The following is a 23,459-nucleotide window of genomic DNA, read 5'->3' as shown; positions in this document are numbered from 1 at the left end:
TTAATCTTATTTCTGATATTGTTACCCAGAATTCCTTATCAATATTTGAAAAATGAGTGCAAATGTTATGAATTTGTGTGCGTAATTTGCTTGTATGTTTTTTTTTCTTGTATGTTATGTATTCTTCACCAATGTCTGAAAATGCCTGCATATGTGATTAATTTTGTGTTTACATGCTTGCATATTTCTATGTTTCCCACCCCGCTATGATATGATTTCAGATCGCAGTATCTATAAATAAATAAATAAAATCAGGCGTCCCGCAAGGATCAGTCCTTGGTCCCCTTCTATTTTTAATATATATTAATGACCTACCAACATATGTCTCCTGTAACGTTCGTATGATTGCCGATGACTGTGCTATCTATCACACAGTCAGTAACCCCTCTGATCAACTAACTCTCCAAAGTGATTTAACTTGCGTCCAGGACTGGTGTAACCATGGCTCATGGAACTGAACCGCCCGATAAATGCAAACTTATGTCATTTTATCGAAAACGTAATCCTGTCCTGTTCCCTTATACATGTCTCACACGTCACAACAGCATTACCACAGTCTTACAAATACCTAGGCGTAACGTTGTCTAACGATCTAACCTGGAACGCGCACGTCACTAGAGTGATATCATCTGCTGACAGAAACCTTGGATTCCTAAAACGACATCTACGTCTAGCGCCACCAAGCTGAAAATTGCTTGCCTACACGTCACTCGTTCGCTCTAAGCTGGAATATTCCTCTGCCATCTGAGCCCTAACCAGAAATATCTAACAAACTGCCTAGAATCAGTAGAGAACCGTGCCACAGGGTTCATTCATTCGTGCTATTCATATAATGTCAGTATATCATCGCTAAAAGCAGAATCCGGCTTAACAACCCTGGCTTGTCGGCATCGTATCGCTACTATGTACTTATTTCATAGGTTCTTTTACACGTGCACTTCATCATCCACCCTACATCAGTCCTCCTGCACGCTTTTCACTGCGCATTGGTCATCCCCTTCAAGTCGCCCGTGCACGTGCGCACACTACCACTTTTGCCTCATCATTCTTCCCACGTTCAGCCTCTGATTGGAACGGCCTTGCACACGACGTCGCCGCAGTCACCTGCTCATCCACGTTTTAAAACTGCATAATTAACATATTTACCAGCGAGCAGACCTGTACCTAAACATCTTTGTCTCGAGTATTTAATTTCTTTTATTAGCTACCCACCCCTTATGTATTACCACCAATCCTGGGGCCTTTAAGGTAATAAAATGAAAGTGAAGTGAAGGTGTTTATTATTATTCTGAAAGCTCATTTGAAATCAGAAATACTTTAGGATGGCCTCTTCTTGAAGACGGGCGCCATTATTTACGTTTGTCCTTGTTTTGTCAAAAAATTCATGGCTTAAGGGGGGTTCAAAAAGAAACTTGGAGCCTACACATATCCCTGTCAGCCCGTACAGATGACACATTAGATGTCCGCGAGTTTGCTGCCCGAATGCAAACAATGAGAGAGAGCACCGCGATACTCGTTGGGATATATCGCTAGCCATGCGATTCATCTTCTCGTACAGGCTCTGCTGGTGCTGTTCAGCGGGGCGGAACCAACGCCTCACTGTTCTACGTCCACGGCAGCAGTTTCCGGCGACAACCCTCTTGGACGCTGCATCACTGTCGCGAATGCTTCCGTTCCTTGGACCAAAATGGGCTGCATGACGTCATCCGAAACCACCGCTATAAAGGCACAGCTTCCCGCGGGACTTGTCAGAGGGCACGGCGAAACTCGTCGGGAAAGGCCGCTAACCATGCCATTCATCTTCGTTGTGCAAGTTAGTTACAGCTACTCAGTGCGTATCGGCGACAGGTTTCTAGTAATTTTTCCGTGCTCTCAAACGTGCTCGTACGCTGTGTGTCAGTGCTTTTGCTATTGAAAGCTAGCTCTTTGTAGAGACGTTGAAGAAAATCCCAGACCGTCTGTGGACAAAACGTTCAAGCAACTCATGGAAGGCCAACAGGCTGTGAGGGCTGATATTGCTGACCTCAAGAGTCGCCTAGAATATACTGAACAAAAGATGTAGAGCCATGAAAAACGCCTTTGAAATCTGGAAGCAAAGATACAGGCGTCGGACGAATATCGGCCATCGCGGCAGTGCACGAGACTGAGCACGTGCCAATGCGGTCGAGTTGAAGAATAGAAGCAGGCGTTCAAATTTTCTTATTTTTGACGTTCAGAGTGTAGTTAACGAATCACAGTCAGCTTGTCGCGATAAAATTGCCTAAGCGCTGTTTAACGACAAGCTCTGCGTAAACTGCATATCAGTTAGCCACATTCATTGACTTGAAAAACCAGCACCAAAAAGGCCTATTTTGCTGCCCTTCCACAACTACAGCGAAAAATAAGTACAACGTAACGCCAATAAATTGAAAGGAACGCGTGCATTTCTACAAAATGACGATTTCGTCGAAACACTTCGATAGCAGCAACTCCTTTGGGAAAGAGCTAGGCCGGAGAGAGATCAAGGAATAAAGATCGGTCTGGTTCACGGCAAACTTCCTATCAATGATCAGCTATTTGTGTGGGATGATAGTCAAATGGCGCGTAAAGCAGTTTCAAGAAATGACGCGCCATAGTCACACAGCTATAAACGGACGCAAAGTATTTACGTCTGCTTTCTTTTAATGCCAGGAGCGTTGTTAATAAATTGGACTCTCTTGAATCCCTTTTGCTCATTTACGACCCAAACCTGGCTGCATGGGGTGACAGTGGAATCGTACCAACGGGATACAGCATATATCGTCGGGATAGGGGTTGCCGCAAAGGAGACGTGGCTGTCATCACGAAACAATCTGTCGAGGTTACCGTTTGTGATCAAATCACTGAACACGAAAGCCCGCTGCATGACTTGTCTGCCGGGGAGATTACTATCTTTACGCGCGCCGTATATCGATCACATGATGCAGACGAACCATTCATGGATACGATCATGATCATATACAATTCTTGACCTATTGTTTATCCGCGAGATTGTTCACGATGCGGTTGTTTCGGTACGGTCAGGAATTTCGGAATATGATTTAATATATTTTTCTTGGAACTCACCTGGTACTACACACGATGGCTTTATAACGCTCTCCGTCTTTAAAAATATCCCTAAGGCAGACGACACCTCCACAGTGTCCTTGAGCCTAGTGATTTTTTGCATGAACTTGAGTCTCATTTTGCGGCTCTTAGTTTACCATATCCTATGTATGTGACATTTACATTGTGCATTTATTATGCTTTTTGGTTTGTCGATTCCAAATTCCATATGACGTTATAAATCCGCGCTTCATGTATTTGCATTTTTTACCTCGATGCTAATATTTCCCCCTGCACTAATACCCCAAAATGGCGCTGTAGCTATTGGAAATAAATAAATAAATAAATAAATAAATAAATAAATAAATAAATATTCTGTTAAAAATAGACATGTCCTGTGTGTCCCAGAGATGTCTGATTGCTGAGGCTTGGCATTCCTGCCGGCAGCAGTCGCACGGTCTCGAAAGCATACCTTGTTAAAAAGTTGGGCAGAGCAGCTGTGTGAGGTTTGCAAAACAGAGCCATCATAACTGCTACTGAACACGAGTTGAACGTGTAGCACTGAGAAAGGTGTAAATACTGGTCCTTTCTTCTTTGTGTGCTGAAAAACAGCTGAAAGTCTCCATTATCTTCATATCAAATACGCGACGCTTCAAACTAGGGATGAAATGCCTAATTTTGGGAAGCAGTTAAGAAAGCAGAGGGCGTCAACAAAAACTCAGCAGCAGTGTTATTTGAGCCCAGCTGCAACTGCGGAATGTTTCCCTACAAACGTAGAAATTCGCTATTTTTTATGGAGTATACATGTCGGGAGAAATGTTTTAGCGGGTTGAAATCAAGCAAACGTTACAGAAGTTGTATGTAGCCAAGGTTAGTTGCAGGTTTTTGCACATGAGCATGCGTTACTCTGGCCTCATTATCAGAATGTTCTGTCCTATGATTTCACGTTTAGGCTTTTATCATTCACTTGAGCTATCACTGCACAGTGTTGAACCGCGCAGGAAGAATTTCGACGCCCCCTTGGTGGAGATCGATCGGCTAGCAGTGTAACCCTGCTTTTGGGGGATACGTCGATGTCTAGCAAATAGATATTTCAACGTTTATAGAAACAAGTTCGTTTTCTGTAGTATATAAATTTATGTTAACGGAAACATCGGCACAGGGTATTAGAACGCAGCATCATAAGTATATCAGCATGTAGAACAAGAGTGAAAGAACGGAAACACTTCAGGAGGCGCCGGGTAGCAGATGTAGCAGGTAACAGGCACGAGTCCCCGCCCTGACGTCACGCGAGCGCCACTCCCAGCGCTCCTGTAGGTCACACTCGGTGCTAATTAGTAGATAGTAATAAAGAAACGCGGCTTACGCATGGCATATCATTAATAATGGCATAAGTCAGCCATCGATTATGGCGCATAGGGTGGAATTTTTATGAACTTTAATTAACCTTCGATAGTTCATCATTGATGGATTAAGAAAGTGCAGTCCGAACAGGCCGCCTTTGGAAATTGAACCTGGCAACATTTGACGCTAGAACGTTATCTAGTGAGCCGAGTCTAGCAGTGCTACTGGAGGAACTAGGGGGCAGTATATGGGATATAATAGGGGTAAGGAAGGTTAGGAGGACAAAAGCATATACAGTGCTAAAAACCGGGCATGTCCTGTGCTACCGTGGCTTAGCGGAGAGACGAGAACTAGGAGTCGCATTTCTGATTAATAAGGATATAGCTGGTAGCATACAGGAATTCTATAGCATTAACGAGAGGGTGGCAGGTCTTATTCTGAAACCTAATAGGAGGTACAAATTGAATGTAGTACAGGTCTACGCCCCTACATCCAGTCATGATGACCAGCAAGTCAAAAGCTTCTATGAAGACGTGGAATGGGCGATGGGTAAAGTATAAACAAAATAGAATATACTGATGGGCAACTTGAATGCCAAGGTAAGCAAGAAGCAGGCTGGAGACAAGTCAGTGTGGGAATATGGCATAGGCTCCATGAATAGAAGGGGAGAGGTATTAGTAAAGTTTGCAGAACAGAATAATATGCGCATAATGAATACCTTCTTCCGCAAGCGGGATAGCCGAAAGTGGACGTGGAGGACCCCGAATGACGAGGCTAGAAATGAAATAGACCTTATACTCTCCGCTAACCCAGGCATCATACAAGATGTGGACGTGCTCGGCAAGGTGCGCTGCAGTGACCACAGGATGGTAAGAACTCGAATTAGCCTAGACTTGAGGAGGGAACGGAAGAAACTTGCACATAAAAAGCTGATCAATGAGTTAGCGGTAAGAGGGAAAACAGAGCAATTCCGGATCAAGCTACAGAACAGGTATTCGGATTTAGCTCAGGAAGAGGACCTTAATGTTGAAGCAATGAGCGGCAATCTTATGGGCATCATTAAAGAGTGTGCAATAGAAGTCGGTGGTAACTCCATTAGACAGGATACCAGTAAGCTATCGCAGGAGACGAAAGATCTGATCAAGAAACGCCAGTGTATGAAAGCCTCTAACCCTACAGCTAGAACAGAACTGGCAGAACTTTCGACGTTAATCAACCAGCGTAAGACAGCTGACATAAGGAGGGATAATATGGATAGAATTGAACATGCTCTCAGGAACGGAGGAAGCCTAAAAGCAGGGAAAAAGAAACTAGGATTAGGCAGGAATCAGATGTATACGTTTACAGACAAAGGCGGCAATATCATTACAAATATGGAAGACATAGTTCAGTGGCTGAGGAGTTCTATAGTGATTTGTACAGTACCAGTGGCACCAATGACGATAATGGAAGAGAGAATAGTCTAGAGGAATTGGAAATCCCACAAGTAACGCGGGAAGATGTAAAGAAAGCCTTGAGAGCTATGCAAATGGGGAAGGGAGCTGGGGAGGATCACGTAACAACAGATTTGTTAAAGGATGATGGACACATTGTTCTACGAAAACTGGCCACCCTGTATACGCAATGCCTCATGACCTCGAGCGTGCCGGAATCTTGGAAGAACGCTAACATATTCCTAATCCATAAGGAAGGGACGCCAAGGATTTGAAAAATTATAGACCCATCAGCTTATTGTCCGTTGCCTACAATATATTTACTAAGGTAATCGCAAATAGAATCAGGAACACCTTAGACTTCTGCCAAGCAAAGGACCAGGCAGGATTCTGTAAAGGCTTCTCAACAATAGACCATATTCACACCAATATGGTGTGAATATAACCAACCCTTATATATAGCTTTCATTGATTATGAGAAAGCGCTTGATTCAGTCGAAACCTCAGCAGTCATGGAGCCATTACGGAATCAGGGTGTAGACGAGCCGTATGTAAAAATACGGAACGATATCTATAGCGGCTCCACAGCCACCATAGTCCTCCATAAAAAAGCAACAAAATTCCAATAAAGGTAGGCGTCAGACAGGGGGATGCGATCTCTCCAATGCTATTCACAGCGTGTTTACAGGAGGTATTCAGAGACCTGGATTGGGAAGAATTGGGGAGAAGTTTTAATGCAGAATACCTTAGTAACTTGCCATTCGCTGCTAATATTGCCTTGCTGAGTAACTCAGGGGACCATTTTCAATGAATGTTCACTCACCTGGAGGGGCAAAGCCGAAGGGTGGGTCTAAAAATTATTCTGCAGAAAACTAAAGTTATGTTTAACAGTCGCTGAAGAGAACCGCAGTTTACGATAGGTAGCGAGGCACTTGAAGTGGTAAGGGAATACATATACTAAGGACAGGTAGTGACCGCAGATCCGGATCATGAGACTGAAATAATCAGAAGAATAAGAATGAGCTGCGCTGCGCTTGGCAGGCATTCCCAGATCATGAACTGCAGGTTGCCATTATCCCTCAAGAGGAAAGTGTACACTCTAAAAACAGTTGCACCCTTTGGGGTGTATATTTGCCACAAAATAATAATCGTCATCTGTCTTGTCCGCATTTCCTTTCTCCAACGCGGCCAACCCGGCACCTCCCAGTCACGAACGGCATGCGCGTTGTCAGCATGACAGCATTGCCGACAGGAAAGTAACCAGCGCTACGTTTTCAAGAAAGGAAATGCGGGCAAGACAGATGACGTTTATTCTTATGTTGCAAATATACACTCCAATGGGTGTAAACTTTCCTTAGAGTGTATAACAGCTGCGTCCGACCAGTACTCATGTACGGGGCAGAAACCTGGAGGCTTACGAAAAGGGTTCTACTTAAATTGAGGACGACGCAACGAGCTATAGAAAGAAGAATGATGGGTGTAATGTTAAGGGATAAGAAAAGAGCAGATTGGGCGAGCGAATAAACGCGAAATATTGACATCTTAGGTGAAATCAAGAAAAAGAAATGAACGTGGGCAGGACATTAATGAGGAGGGAGATAACCGGTGGTCATCAAGGGTTACGGACTGGATTCCAAAGGAAAGGAAGCGTAGCAGGGGGCGGCAGAAAGTTAGGTGTGCGAATGAGATTGAGAAGTTTGCAGGGACAATATGGCCACAATTAGTACTATTGTGAGCAATATGAAAGGGAACACAGGAATGTGTGGCAAACAGCCTCGAAACAGACTCGCAGCGATACGCGGAAGGCGCTGTGAAAAACAGAGGGGGAAAGGAGGGCGCTCTTCCACTAACTGTTGGCACTCCCACCACGCTGACAATTCTACAAAGCAGCAGCTTATGTCATGGAACGTCCGATAGTCAATAAGATGGTAATCGTCGCCAGTGATTTACACCGATTCATATTCTTTTCTTTCATTCTTTTTTTTCTTCGCGCAACCACTTGATAGTACTCTTAGACCAAGTTTTCCCTGTATTTCGAACCGATTCTTTATTTGAATTGACGCATCCGATTGTCAGTGGCACCTCGGACGACGGCGGCACTCGAACCAATGACGACAGGCGAATAGAATAAAGAAAAATGAAAAAAAAATTACAAAATGTCTCTCGTGCGACTTTGTTGCACGAAGTTCGTTCAGAAAAATTCACGTAGCACACTGAAGTGGCCCAAACACAGCAGTCAAGTCTGATTTTGTAGCCTCAAGATGCCTCGAGTGCCTCTTAAACAGCGGGAAGATGTAATAAAAATGTCTAAAAGAGGTTATACGCAGCGCAATATTTATCTTGTGACAGGCCGCCCATTGAAAACGGTCAGCCGGATTATCCAGGCTTACCGAGACGAAGGACGCATAAACGATACGCCGCAGACCTTGGCATCGTGGCTGCAGTCAGCGACAAACCATTTCAAACGGCAAAGGACGTTCGAGGTGCTCTTGGCCTGGAGAACTTGAGCAATAGCACGGTACGACGAAGGCTTGAGAAGCAGGACTGCGAAGTCGCATCGCCGCACAGCATCCTCTGCTCACTGCAGTCAACAAAGCAGCTCGCCTGAGGTTCGATACTGAACACCGCAGCTGGAGCGAGAGCGAGTGGAAGTATGTGGTTTTCCCTGATCAGTCCACGTATTCGAGCCGCTGAGGCCAAAGAAAGAGAGTTTGACGGACCGAAAACACACGGATTAGTCCGCAGAATATCCAGGAGGTGGCCGCCAGCATACGCGTGTCTGTGGACGTCTGGGGGGCGATTTCCCACGAACGCCTGGGCCCACTGGTGAGAATTGATGGGAGGTTCACGAGTGCTGCGTATTGCACTCTGCTCGAGCACCAAATGATACCTTTTGTGTTGAACGGGCCGCACCCGAATGGGTGTTAATTTTTCCAGCAGGACTTGTCTCCCGTTCGCACATCGAAGGACGTGACGCGCCTTTTGGAAGACCGAGGGGTAATGCAACTTCAGTGGTGCAGCAAAGCAATGAAGGGGGCTAGTTGGTGAACATTCATGGTTATATTGCGCTCAGTTTTGCACAGACGATATTAAGGAAAGACAGGACGTGGTCGGACGTAGCGCAAACTACCAACTGTTTAATACTGTTAAAGAACGCGCTTATATACAAGGAGATACGGCGCGGGGGGGGGGGGGGGGGTATAAAAGATATGACAAGTTCACGAAATGTGATCATAGTTCGGGTCAGGCAGACATCGTTCACCTGCACCCGTTCGCCTTGGCCAACTCGACCTCAGCTTTGATAAGCGCGATGGAGGGAGTGCTTACGCATACTTCTTTTTCATTAGCTATCGCAAGCGCCTCCCATATTTCTCGCTCCGTTTTTGTTTTTGATGTGCCAATGACTGTGGTGCTTTCTAGTAGCGGAGAGCATTTGCATTGTTTGCAATGTGCAGCCAAGTTGGTAGGTGCTGTCAGAAGCTGGCACGTGTATTTGTGCTCCCGTAACCTATCATATAGACAACGTCCAGTTTGCCCGGTGTATACTTTCCCGCAATCTAGTGGGATTTGTTAAACAAACGAAGTAGCACATTCTACGTACTTTTTCACGTGCTTAGTCTGACAGATCGTAGCACTAGGGTTTGCCTCTTTGGAACCTGTGTTCACCCTCTTGCATACGCCTTTTAGTTTTTGTGGGGCGGAGAACAGAACTTGAACGTCATGGCGTTGGGCTGTCTTTTATCCTATGTGGCAAGCCATGAATGTAAGGCAACACCACGCGTTGTTTTCAATTTTTCTTTTTCCTGTGTTTTCTGCCTTTTCTTGTTGGTTCTGATTTCGGGCAACAAGTTTTCACAGATTGGCACCACCATGCTATTCGGGTACCCACTGTCTCTTAAGAGGAAGCTTTAGCTCCGGGGCTCTTATCTAAATACATGTAAAAAGAGAATTCGTTTTTCTCGGCGACCACTGCACCAAATTTGACGGGGTTTGCTGCATTTAAAAGGAAATCTTAAAATCGAGTGACTATTGGTTTCGAATTTTCGATTTAGGTCGTCAAATTTTTATAAAAATTTCACAAAAATTGCAAATTTTTAGAAAACGAAACTATCAAGTTTACAACTCTGTAACTCAGCAAGGAAAAATGATATCGCAATTATGTGAATTGCACCTGATATCACGTCTAAAGCGAACAAAATGGATATGTTACACATGAACTTCAAAAAATGGAGTAATGTGTAATTAGAACTTTCGCAGAACCCTCGTAAACAACGTAACAAATTCACGTAAGATATAAACTGACATATCAAATTTGTCCGCTTTGAATGGTCTAATGGATGCCGTTTACAGAATCGCGATATCTGTTCTTGATGTAGAGCTATTAGCTTGTACACTTAGTGCTTCTATTTTTTTCGAACGTCTGAATTTTTGAAAATCCTTTCAACAAAATTCAATCCCTAAATCAAAATTCCGCTTCCAACAGTCACTAGAATATAACTTTCTCTCTCAAATGCAACAAATTTCATTAAAATCGGTCCAGGGGTTATCTCAGAAAAACGTTTTTGCGTTTTAACATGTATTTGAATAGGCCGCGTCGGAGTTGGGCCCGAGCTAAAGCTTCCTCTTAAGCGGCTTACTTGCAAATCGATGCTCTCCCTCACAGCATGGCGGCATGATTTTTCAATTGCTTGACTGATGCAAGCCTTGGCGATGCCTCTTTTCATGATTTTAGAATGGCATGAGTCATACCTCAGGATTTCTTTTTCTCCTCTAGTTTTGTAGCACCAGCATATGTGGGAGCCTCTGAGCCTAATATTTATGTCAAGGTACTGCAAATGACCTTCGCTAGGAGTCTCGTACGTGAACTCTAAACCTTCATGCGCTTTTTTGAACATGCTGATGACAGTTTCTACACTAAATGGATCGGTTCCATTTAGTGATCCATCTAGTGTAGAAACTTTACTGTAGAAACTTTAGTGTAGAAACCGATCCATTTAGTGTAGAAACTGTCATCAGCATGTTCAAAAAAGCGCAAGAAGGTTTAGAGTTCACGTACGAGACTCCTGCCGAAGGTCGTTTGCAGTACCTTGATTAGGCTCAGAGGCTCCCACATATGCTGGTGCTACAAAACTAGAGGAGAAAAAGAAATCCTGAGGTATGACTCATGCCATTCTAAAATCATGAAAAGAGGCATCGCCAAGGCTTGCATCAGTCAAGCAATCGAAAAATCATGCCGCCATGCTGTGAGGGAGAGCATCGATTTGCAAGTAAGCCGCTTAAGAAACAGTGGGTACCCGAATAGCATGGTGGTGCAAATCTGTGAAAACGTGTTGCTCGAAATCAGAACCAACAGGAAAAGGCAGAAAACACAGGAAAAAGAAAAACTGAAAAAAAAAACGCCTGGTGTTGCTTTACATTCATGGCTTGTCACATAGGATAAAAAAGACAGCCCAACGCCATGACGTTCAAGTTCTGTTCTCCGCCCCACAAAAACTAAAAGGCACGTGCAAGAGGGTGAACGCAGGTTCCAAAGAGGCAAACCCTAGTGCTACGATCTGTGAGACTAAGCACGTCAAAAAGTTCGTGGAATGTGCTACTTCATTTGTTTACCGAATCCCACTAGATTGCGGGACACCGGGCAAACTGGACATTGTCTATATCATAGGTTACGGGAGCACAAATACACGTGCCAGCTTCTCACAGCACCTAGCAACTTGGCTGCACATTGCAAACAATGCAAATGCCCTCCGCTACTAGAAAGCACCACAGTCATTGGCACACCATAAACAAAGACGGGGCGAGAAATATGGGAGGCGCTTGCGATAGCTAATGAAAAAGAAATATGCGTAAGCACTCCGTCCATCGCGCTTATCAAAGCTGAGGTCGAGTTTGCCAAGGCGAACGGGTGCAAGTGAACGATGTATGCCTGACCCGAACTACGATCACGTTTCGTGAACTTGTCATATCTTTTATACCCCCCCCCCCCACGCCATATCTCCTTGTATATAAGCGCGTACTGTAACAGTATTAAACAGTTGGTAGTTTGCGCTACGTCCGTCCACGTCCTGTCCTTCCTTAATATCGTCTGTGTAAAACTGAGCGCATGATAACAAAGAACTTCAGTGGGGCGCGAAGGGTGCCGACATGAACATTATAGAGCGCGTTTGGGGCCGTATTAAAGTGAACCTTTCGAAGAGGTCACTAGAATTGGCGAACTCCGACCAACTATGGGAAGCAATAGAACATGAGTGGAAATGCATTCAGCGTGATACCCCATTCATCGAGGCTCTCTACGCGACTCTGCCTCAAAGAATGGAGGCCGTCGTTTAAGTCTTCATTAAAGCTTCTTTCTGGGCGAGTTGGTGCATACTTGACATAAAAACTGTTTACAGCGCAAACACATGCAACCACAAAGTATAAGGGTATGTATATATATATATATATATATATATATATATATATATATATATATATATATATATATATATATATATATATATATATATATATATATATATATATATATATATATATATATATCCCTGATTGTATTACTCCCTTCCCCCTTCACTTCTGCCTTTCCCCTTATATAAGATAAGGCACCCGTCTTCCGTTAATAAAAGTTAGTTGACAGTCAGCGCTTGTGTCCTGTCCCTTATACTTTGTGGTTGCATGTGTTTGCGCTGTAAACAGTTTTTATGTCAAGTCGTTTAAGTCGGCGGTGGCATGGCGCGTTATTAGGCCTCCAACGAACAAAACAAAGAACGAGGATAAGCTGCGATGACGATTTGTTTACATATTTTTTTTTAATATGCGGCAAGCGCCAATAAGCTTATTTTGAACTCACCCTTAGAGACCATTCTTTCCTAATTTACAAGATTTACCATAACTCAATATCGAAGTAAGAAACAGTGCTACCTTTTGTAACGATTCGGCGCAAAAACTTACCAGTGACGCAATATCGAACAGCGTTATCACTGTCTGCTGGCGATGCGAAGTTTCGCACTTTGCAGACGCACGGCGGGAGTGCGAACAGTTGTTAGAACAGCGTTCCCCTTTTCACTTTGTTTCCAACGGCGGCCGCTGCGTATAATCCATATAGCTGGGTCTAAGGGTGTTTTCTTAGCGTTCCTGCGTTCCCTTTCCTATTGCTCATAATAGTACATGACCGGGGTAGTAGGAGAAGTATGGGAGAGGCCTTTGCCCTGCAGTGGGCGTAACCAGGCTGCTGATGATGATGGTGATGGTGATGAGTTAGGTTTTATGTTCATTTTTCGCCAACTTTCATTGGATGGTTTTTGTGCTCATATTGCAAGTGTCCTTGACTTTCCGTACCGTAAACCATAGCTTGCTGTTCTTCTCTTTCGTTGTTGAAGGGAATAATTTTCTAAGGGGACGTAATCGGGAAGACAACTTGCCATGGGTGACCGAGTCTCAATTCCTTACGTGCCGCGTTCGGCTTTCGTCAAGAGACCCGGGGCGAGAACCTCATGAAAGAAATTGTTCGGTTCGCTCCTGGAGGGCGCGGCGCAATTCATTGGGCACGGACCCACAGATTTACCGGAAGCAGCTGTTCTTAGCTCGAGAGAGGGAAGAAGAGGGATCACATGCTGCTTTGATCTCTTCCAAAAATACTCCACAAGGACAGGAGGCAAAATCGAGTCTTATTCAGGCAAGTTAGTAATAAAGCTAATGCAGTTGGAGGTTCCAGTTTCATGTTTGTAACTTGCAATGAAGATGCTCTAAATTCGATTGCACGGTCGTCCGAACAATTCACACCCTTAGGGGCACATCTCTGCCCCACAACAATATTTCTCAGCTGTCTTCCTTGCGTTTCCTTTCTTGCAAACTGCGCTCTCGATACTTCAGCGTAGATAATACATTGTTACGCTGGTAGCGCACGTCCTATTTGTGACCTGCATATATCCGGGGAGCAAAGTTCAAGAAAGGAAACACAAGCAATGTAGAACACGACTATCATTGCGTGACAAAGATGCGTGTAAACTGTACTGATTGTGTACAATCCGAGTTTGCACCTTTTTGGGGCTTAACTACAACCAATATCTGTCAACTTGTACGTCTTTCAGTTAGCGAATTGCTTTGCAGCCTGAGACACTGCCCTTGACAGGAAGGTGCGTTAAAGATAGAAAAGTGCAGGTCCGCCTTGAACCGCGCCGTCGCGGAATCTGTATACTGCGGCTTTATTCAAGTGCTTTCCTTTTGTTGAATGACAATGGTCGCATGCGCTTGCAGAAATGGCAGCGCCGCCCCGACGCGCTTTTAGCGCACTAATGAGGCCGCGGCGGCGGGGGCGTCCTATTACGGCGCGCGGTCGAGGAGGATCGATGGGGGGCTTGGTGCGGGTGGCGCGAGATGGCGCCGCCTGAGGCTCTCGCGGCGACGGCGGCGGCCGGCGCTGCCAGAGGCTCGGGGAGGCAGGGCGGCAGCATGACCGTGGCGGCGGCGCCCAACGCGAGCCTGGGAAATCTGACGGACGAGGAAGCCGGCGACGACGAGTCCTGGGAGAGTGTGCTCAAACTGGTGCTCAAGACGCTCGCGTTGGTCACCATAATTTCGTCGGCTGTGTTTGGAAACCTTCTCGTGGTAACCTCGGTGATCCGGCACCACAAGCTGCGCATCACTACGAACTACTTCATCGTGTCGCTGGCGCTGGCGGATACGCTGGTGGCGCTGTTCGCGATGACCTTCAACGCGTCCGTCACCATCTCGGGCCGCTGGCTCTTCAACCAGACAGTGTGTGACTTCTGGAACTCGTGTGACGTGCTGTTCAGCACGGCTTCTATTATGCACCTGTGCTGCATCAGCGTGGATCGCTACTATGCGATCATCAAGCCACTGGAGTACCCGACCAAAATCACAGGCCGCACGGTGGCCATCATGCTCGCTTGCGCCTGGATTAGCTCGGGCCTCATTTCGTTCATCCCCATCTTCATGGGCTGGTACACAACAGAGGAGCATCTGGTCTACAAGCTGGACCACCCGGACGAGTGCATATTCGTGGTGAACAAGCCGTACGCGATCGTGTCGAGTAGCGTATCCTTCTGGATTCCTTGCTGCATCATGTTATTCACCTACTGGCGCATCTACGTGGAGGCGACGCGCCAGGAGAAGATGCTTTGCAAGTCGCAGATGGGGCCCGCCGGCATGCTGTGCCGAAATTCGACCGACCTGCCCAACGTGCACGCCCCTCCGCACCGCAACTCGCACGGCGACGACCCGGAGAGCGGCCAGTCGACGCCCACCAAGCGCACCATCAACAAGATGAAGCGCGAGCACAAGGCCGCCAAGACGCTGGGCATCATCATGGGCGCGTTCATCCTCTGCTGGCTGCCCTTCTTCCTGTGGTACGTGTCGGTGACCATGTGCGGCGACGCCTGCCCCTGCCCGGACCTGGTGGTGGACCTGCTCTTCTGGATCGGATACCTCAACTCGTCGCTCAACCCCGTCATCTACGCGTACTTCAACAGAGAGTTCCGCCAGGCCTTCAAGGAGACACTGCAGGCCATCTTCTGCTCATGTAAGGGAGCTTCTTGCTGCTTCATGACGCGTAGCCGTAGCCGGCCCTTCGACTGCACCTACCGGTCCACGCTGGACGTGGCCGAGAGTAAGTGCCTCCGGGACTAGGCGGAGTGCAACCTTTCCGCGCCGAGAGCTTGCGCTTCGCCTGCTGGTTAGGATCAATAAACTGTTCGGACCCGGCGGCAAGCCATGCTCCACTGCGGCGTCCAGTTGAGCATGAATGCCGCCTTGACATTCCACCTGTGCCGTGATGATGACTGTACCTTGAACGTTGTTGCGCAGACAGAATAATTGTGCTGGGACTGCATCTCTAGACGAGTCCATTTCCTAACACCAATAATATTCACATACTCAACTCGCCATTGACACATTTCTTTTTCTGCCGCTGCCAAAGGGTACTCAATGCGCTCCTGTTTAAAATATTGCGTTATAATGTGGGACATGAAGTTGTAAAGTGGCACAATAAGCAAAAACACCATGGCAGTGTAGTTCGTAACCTCCACGTTATAAGCCGCGGTGCTTTTTGTAAATATGAAAGTGACGGTCCCCCAAAGAAAAAAAAAGGCACTGTGGTTAGAAACAAATGCTGTGCCGTTTTGCCTAAGATGTTCGGAACCACAGTTTTCATTATTAAACTAAATTATGGTGTTTCACGTGTCAAAACCAGCATTTGTTTTTGAGGAACGTCGTAGTGGGGGACTCCAGATTAATTTTGACCACCAGGCGATCTTTAACGTGCCCCTAATGCAAAGTTTTGATTATAGGTTCGTAGAAAGTACGCTGATGCCAAAAACGTTTTTGAGTTTTCCTATATTGTCATATATTGTTTCCTATATTATAGTTTTCCTATATTTGTAGTCACTTACTCGCGTATCACTGATATATGTGTTCGCTGTGCTGGGTCAGTATCCTCTGCTGACCTGCTAATCACCGATAGGCACATTCGCTGAATTTGGGGACTTTTGTTGATGAACTACAGCCGTTGTGCCGAGCCTCACGTCGAATTCTGACTTAAAACGAGCCTTGTCAGGACTGGTATTCCATAACTCAAATGCTCTGAATTGTGAGGCGCAGTGTTTACCACTATTCTTTCAGTCTAGGAATACTAGTTTTTCAGTAGGAGACACACAACAGGGGTCGGACACTTGCTATGGTGACACGTTGGCTGGGCCATGGATTTCTTTGCAAATGCTGGTGGTCTGGTCATGTTTTATAGACTGCTTCCAGTTCAATTGCTTCGACGAAAGCTAGTAGGGCTGGCATGATTATGAGGTGGTGTTGATGAGGTGGCACCCACACAGTGAAATTGGCATGAAACATTGTTCCGGGTCCGCGTTTATTTTCTGTTTTTCTGGCAGTTTCCCTGCGTGCACGAATCTGAACGCCGTAACGATACACCTCATAATGATGTTTCTTTGAGGACATGCATCCACTATCGCAAATTTTAGTCTTTTGCATGAATATTTATTAATGTGAAGGTTTACTATCTTTTTTTCTCTGTTTTCAAATATGTGCGCTAGCAGACGCGAGTGAAACACCTGTCAACCGTCGTCGTATGTTTTAATCTTATGAAATATGGTGCAAGTATTGATTAATGTGGAGAGAATTATTTTAATGTTGTGCACCGGCATAGACATGTCATACCATGGAGTGAGCATGCGAATGTTACACAAAGCATGGTGATGCAGTGCAACTGCAGAAAAGGACTCGAACATGAAACTACGAAGGAAAAGTGTGTAGCTGTCTTGCTACTCTCGCGTCGATGACCAATTCTGCCTCCACCTTGCATATTGGTAGGCTGCAGAAAAGAGTCCTTAGTTATTGTATTGACGAACGTGTGCAAAATTTAAACACAAGACAGGTAAGTTCAGTGGAGCACGTTTGTTACTGAATGGCCCGCATTAAGACGACCTGGATCATGTGTGTGCCATATATCGCCCAATTGTTCAGAACCACTGTGCTTGCTAGTAATGGACACGACGTCCCCAGAGTCGAACACACCACGCTTGTAAGAATTGGTTGTCATTGGCTGGTTTCTCAGGTCGTTCGCGCTGCCTCTCCGGTGTCACATTTCAATCCTTCACAATGAGCAAAGTCGACATCGTTTTCACTCTAACGGCGAGCTCCACCTTTGCTTGTGTGATTCTGTTACGTAGGCGACATGAACGGCTGTGCCTGACAATGATTCGCTCCAGGCAACCAAGCAATTCTCTGACGCTGGAGGCTGCCGTCGCCTGCCAGTGCGTGAGCGACGTCCTCTCATTGCCCAACGTCGCCTAATAAAAAAATTACCCGGACCAGGGCCACACGAAGCTCAAAGTCAGCAGCACGTTGACTGTACGGATTACAACGACGACATTGTATATATAGCCAAGGACTTAAAAAAGGCGTATGGCTGTGAGCAAGAGTTATGATCGTGGCGCATGCTCACAAGCAATCAGCGTGCCCGAGCTGTAGAACGTTTGCTGACTTCACTCTGAATGCAATCAACTCCATCGATTTTCCCATTGCGTTTCTTATTAATACGTAGCGTTTACATGCTAAAAATGTGGTCTTTGATGTGAACTCAAGTATTGAAATATTGAACTCAAGTATTGAAATATGTAATTGCCGACGCGTTGTATTATGTGCCATACTTTATTCCTTTCATATTTCTGATTTTATTCATATTTCTTTATTCAAAAACGAATACTTTTCTCTTTTTCCATATAAAGCGAAAGTGCTGTGCAACTTGAAGTATTTAACTTCTGGCCTATTTGGCCCCATGCAAGGCTTCTTTGTCGAGTTCGTTACTGTTCTAGTTTACAAGAGGCTAATGTTCGTAAAGCACTACTCATTGCAAAGAACGTAAGTTTCGCTAGTCTGACCCACCCGCCCTGGTTGCTTCCTGGCTTTGGTGTTGGGCTGCGAAGCGCGAGATCGCAGGATCAAATCCCGGCCACGGCGGCCGCATTTCGAGGAGTGCGAAATGCAAAAAATCACCCTTGTACTTAGATTTAGGTGCGCGTTAAACAACCTCAGGTGGTCAAAATCAATCCGGAATCCCCAATTACACGGCGTGCCTCATAATCAGATCGTGCTTTTGGCACGCAAAACTCCAAAATTTAATTTATTTTAAGTAGTCTGTCCCCCCCCCCCCCCCTCGTCCCCCTCTCTATGGACGCCTTAGATGTGCACATATGTATAGCGCCTTGCACCCTCATGCTAGAAAGTCCTCATGGTGATTAACGCAGAAACTAGGGCTAGTTGGTGTTGATGCATTTGCTGTGACAGTTGCTAACGCAAACAAGACTAACCAAAAAAAGTGGGATAAGACAAAGCGCTAGTACTTCAACTGACAGCTTTATTCAGAAAAAATGCAAGAAACCACCGTATGCTCAAATGAATGCGAAGACAGACGCATAAACGAATGTGCCTCGTAGGGGAGAAACCAAATGCGCAACGACGCTGATAGGCGCCCACAGCAAGCCATTACAAAGCATTGATCAGGTACTTCTCAAGGTGCAACATCTCTTTATCAGTGAGTGCCAGTGATGGAGCGTTTACACATTCGTCAGAAGCTTTTGAAATGTAATACGCCTCAGCTATTTCCCTATCTAACTGCCTGGCGAACTGTCTCAGCACTTGCGTGTTATGAAAACACAGGGAGCATTTACGTGTTTATCTACTACAGTTGTCAGCAAAGTTGCGCTTTGTCCTGTCCCACTTTTTTCCCCGTTAGTCTTGTTAGCGCAAGTAACTATGTCGCAGCAAATCCTCGTGGTGTCTGATCTATGTGACCGCCATTAATTTTGAAAGAAGTAAATGTGTGCTGCGCACTTTTAGGTCATTGCAGTCATGTTTTTTGCACCCATTGCTGCAAATAAATGTTGTACGAAGAAAAGTCGCCTACCGAGATGGCGAAAATGGCACTTGTGTAGGAATGCTATACAATATGTTGACACCTACTTTTAGTGAGCATAAAATTGTGTTCATGAAGAACGAATAAATACATTAACGCTAACACTGGCTTGCTGACACTTGTGGAACGTGGAGTTCGCGCAACCAGGAAACCGCTGCGAAGCGTAACCATCGTGCAACGAACATCGCCAAATCTAGTTGAAACGACGCGGAGAATGTTAGCCTAACTTATGCACGCCTGGTTTAAGTTACAGTCGTGAAAGCTATATAAAGTCTTGTAAGTAGAGTTTGCTTGCGTTGGTAACTGTAATCCATATAGGCGGCCTTTTTCCGCACAAATGGAACACACACCAGGTGCGTCTGTCAATGGATAGGTTTTTGTCCTCTATTTGGGCACTGCGAATATATACACCTTGTAAGAGGCAGGAGTGCACACACAGAGAGATGCGTCACTGCACTACTCGATTATTCTATGCGTGAAAAGAAGCTTGTGAATACGGATCCATGGAGTGTACGGATTCGGCCGTGCGCAGTGCGGTTATCTTGTGGAAACTGTGAAGGTGCGGTATAGCAAAGGTGTTCATCTGAATAGACATCTTTTGAGTCGAACTAACTCGCCAACATGGCTTGTTGGTTCGGAATTGTGGCCATGTTCTCCCTGTTGGCCAACATGGCCAACAGGGACAGCATGGCCACGATTACTACATGACCGGGGTAGTTGGAGAAGTATGGGAGAGGCCTTTGCCCTGCAGTGGGCGCAACCAGGCTGATGTTGATGATGATGATCAACTAGCCAACTAGGTAAATCAACTAGCTCAAACCATCGTTCTTTTGAGAATAAGGCTTCTTTAGGCACCGAAACTTGGAAATAGCCTCGTAGAATTCGAGAGTTTGAACATGATTTGTCTCAGAAATTGCTAATAAAGGAACAATGAGATATCCACGCAATCGTAGTAATTGCTACAGAGGAAACCAATACGGATTCCTCGAAAGAAGAGCCTCGCAGGAGAAGAAAAATTCGTCCTGGTCCGGAACTCGAACCCGGGGCCACCACCTTCCGGGGCAGCCGCTCTACCATCTAAGATAATCAGGCGGCTAAGAGATGGCAGGATGAAGTCGAACCTAGCTATCAATAACTCGAAGCAAAGGCAAAAGTTTCACGTAATAGTTCAGTGGAAACTCGCAAGGTGGAGTGAAGTAATTCACTAGTTCTGCGGAAACCTGCCAGGTGGAGAGAAGTAATTGTGAATTACTTCTCTCCACCTTGCAGGCTCTTGCAGAAATATTACGTCACTCTTGCCTTTGCTTCCAGTTGTTCATAGGTGCGACTTCGCCCTGCCATCTGCTAGCCGCCTGGTTAGCCCAGATGGTATAGCGGCTGCCCGGCAAGGCGGTGGTCCCGGGTTCGAGTCACAGACGAGAAGGAATTTTCCTTCAACTGCGAGGGCTTTCTTTCGAGGAATACGTATGGGTTTCCTTTGTAGCAACTGCTACGATTGGGTAGATGTCTCATTTTTCCTTTATTAATTACTTCTCTCCACCTTGAGGGTTTCCAGAGAACTATTACGTCACAGATAGCTTCGTTGAATCATTTCCCGGCCGCGCAGTTTTCCGGAACCAGTGGTGCTACTTGGCAGCCCCTACTTCGGGGGCGTTCTCACAATACAAAGTGTAATTAGTGATGTAAACAACTATTTAAGCTGGACAGCAACTTTTTTTGGAACTGTGCATATGCATCGGGAGCGCAAGCGCAGGAACTGCAACGACAAGCTATTGTAGCGGGGTAACGTAAATGCCAGCTGCCGCACTGTTTTTGTTGTATTTGCCGATTTCTCGATTAGGCGCTTAACGGAGGCGTGTCACAGTGCTTCCGACACTGCGTCGCTTGGACACAAATGGCAATGATGCACAAAGCATTGGGAAGCACATTGATGGATCGAGGTGTCGATGCCTGAGGCAGCCGTCTTCATGGCCGCTGCCGTCCGAACCCCTAGTTGGCCTCCATGTTCTATCGCGGCCACATGAGTCTCTGGCTGAATTCCGGAAAAGAGAATGTTGAAAAGCTGTTGTCTGAGCACGCGGAAGATTATTGCATTCACAGACTGAAGATGCAGTGGATTGGCGTGATGTTTTCATCACACGCCCACAGGGATTTAAAAAAAAAGTTCTGGCATAAAGAAAGAGGATCTCATATGCATCTGGAGACGGGTATCGGGCACTCAACTTTCCATCCGAAATTCGTAGAAGATATATGGGGCATGAATGCATTCAAGGATATTTGAGAGGATAGACTGGTGCGGATCAGGCATAGCGCACGCTTATTCAGGTTTTAAACGTGCAATTGCTTTGTAGTCCAATAATTTCATGCTAGAGAGTACTAATGATAAGTTTGTAATTAATTAAGGGTTACAGGGCGGTCGTTCAGGGTACGAGAGAGGACAGGCAATAAAAGCTAATAAGGTCTACATATCAACTAACCAGTTGCTGCACCTTATTTGCACGTTTTATTGGTCGGTATACCACGCAATCTGCCATTCGTAGGACACTCAACGGGAGGTCATTGGTATTTAAAAGAAGAGGGAAAGACGAACGATTGCAATGATGAGTGATCAGAATTCGCCATGGCTGTGTGACTAAAAGCCGAGAAAAAATGGCATCGTGCTCAACATTACAGTGGAGGTCATGCGGGAATAGCGGGAGACTACTCACCTAGTAACACAAGAGAGCATATTCATTCATTCTTTTCTTTATTTTCGCCGAAACATTTACTACACGTACATAAAATATTGTAGGACCCTATAGCCATAGCGGCTATTTGCGGGTCCACTTAACAAAATAAATATTTTCATTTGCAGCGACATAACATATGGCGCCTACAAATAATAAGAAAAGTGAAGAAAAATACACGAGCTCATAACTCAATAATAATTATTCACATACTTAATCAGAATTGCTTTAAGTGACTAGTTTAAACACTATTTGCAATAGAATTCTGCGACGTGCCGTTGTGGCCGTTGGTTGTCTGGGGCGGCATAGGACACACGCTGACGCCGTGGAGACCCGTATGGTGTAAAGGCAAGGCGCAAAAGACCAGGACTGAAGGACACAAACGACTGTGTCGATCTGCCGTTTGTGTCCTTCTTCAGTCCTGGTCTTTTGCGCCTTGCCTTTACTCATTCAAGCATGAACCATCAACCAAGAGTTTTACTTCACCGTATTGTGTAGCAGCGGCTACGCCTATTTGCCGTTTTTGCGCAGAGCCTCGCCGGCTCTCGTTGGCGACATGCCTGGATTTTTAAAGGTCGCAACTGCCTATCAACTAGAAAATGATACAGACGCTTAACACAATGGTTCAGCGGAATACACCTGGTGTAGCGCTGCAAAATCAAGTTTTCCAAATCGTGCCAGCTTGTCCCAAGAACAAGTTTTATTGAGATATATTTCAAATACAGCGGGCTGCTTTCACCTGTTTCCTGAATGTGATCCTGCCATTCTTCACCACATTAACACACGGACGTGCAACGTGGTGACTGCGAAGCGCCAAGCAAGGTACCTAGGATTATACATCAGAAAAGGCATTACCCCTTGTGTGTGTCTTTTTAGCGTCCTAAATTTATGTTGTCCAAGCTCGTTGAGCTCACTTAGAGATATAATCCTATTTACAGAAGGCAAGGTTCGTTGTCCCACTTTCACAGGCGCACAAATCAATGTAAACACTGACACTTGTTGCATATACACCAAAGCTATGTATTGTTGACTAGTCCGCAGAATGAGGTTGCTCCAGTTTGGCAATGGGGCTTAGGTATGGTTTCAATTTCTCTAGATTCCCAACCTCACTTCCCATGTCATCTACAAGTTCAGTCTCATTGTTCGCGAGATAGTTTATTCGCTATCTTGTGAGGTTGAGTAAAGCGTCGCGTTGATTTCACACCAGACAGAGTAGTCTTGACGTGTGCCATTTGTCTTCTTTCAAACACCACGTCCAAGTTACTTTAGTCCAAGTACAACTGCTGCTTTCCCTATTTTGGCTTAGTGAAGCTGGCTGCGAACTTTCTGGCTTTTTTGGAGTCGTCTGTGCACTACCGCGCAATAACATGATAATTTTTCAGTTCTTCAAGTTCTTGGCCGCTATAAACCGTGTGTACTAGTAGCACTGGGTCTCTGCATACCGCAGTCGTG

At 45.6% G+C, this 23,459-nt stretch overlaps 1 protein-coding gene and 1 long non-coding RNA gene across 3 annotated transcripts in view; both read left to right on the top strand.

Moving 5' to 3' along the window:
- LOC139057213 (uncharacterized) overlaps positions 1–2,701 on the top strand; it is a 67,192-nt gene extending 64,491 nt beyond the window's left edge. Inside the window, exon 3 of the long non-coding RNA XR_011512641.1 lies at positions 1,559–2,701. This is a non-coding gene — a long non-coding RNA (uncharacterized lncRNA). The remainder of the gene's footprint in view (positions 1–1,558) is intronic.
- Positions 2,702–13,932: 11,231 nt separating this feature from the next.
- LOC139054448 (octopamine receptor beta-2R-like) overlaps positions 13,933–23,459 on the top strand; it is a 413,068-nt gene continuing 403,541 nt past the window's right edge. The window contains exons 1-2 of one of the 2 annotated variants that reach the window (XM_070531428.1): positions 13,933–15,378; positions 17,537–17,993. In XM_070531428.1, the coding sequence (XP_070387529.1) occupies positions 14,214–15,378; positions 17,537–17,559 (1,188 nt within the window). In that variant the 5' untranslated portion in view covers positions 13,933–14,213 and the 3' untranslated portion in view covers positions 17,560–17,993. Of the gene's footprint in view, positions 15,379–17,536; positions 17,994–23,459 lie in introns of those variants that run through there. The other variant, XR_011511240.1, reaches the window with a different exon arrangement.

The sequence above is a fragment of the Dermacentor albipictus genome, chromosome 1, assembly GCF_038994185.2.
Source record: "Dermacentor albipictus isolate Rhodes 1998 colony chromosome 1, USDA_Dalb.pri_finalv2, whole genome shotgun sequence".
NCBI classification, from domain to species: Eukaryota; Metazoa; Arthropoda; class Arachnida; order Ixodida; family Ixodidae; genus Dermacentor; species Dermacentor albipictus.
Note: the sequence above shows the minus strand (reverse complement) of the source record. Positions and strands in the feature narration are given on the sequence as shown.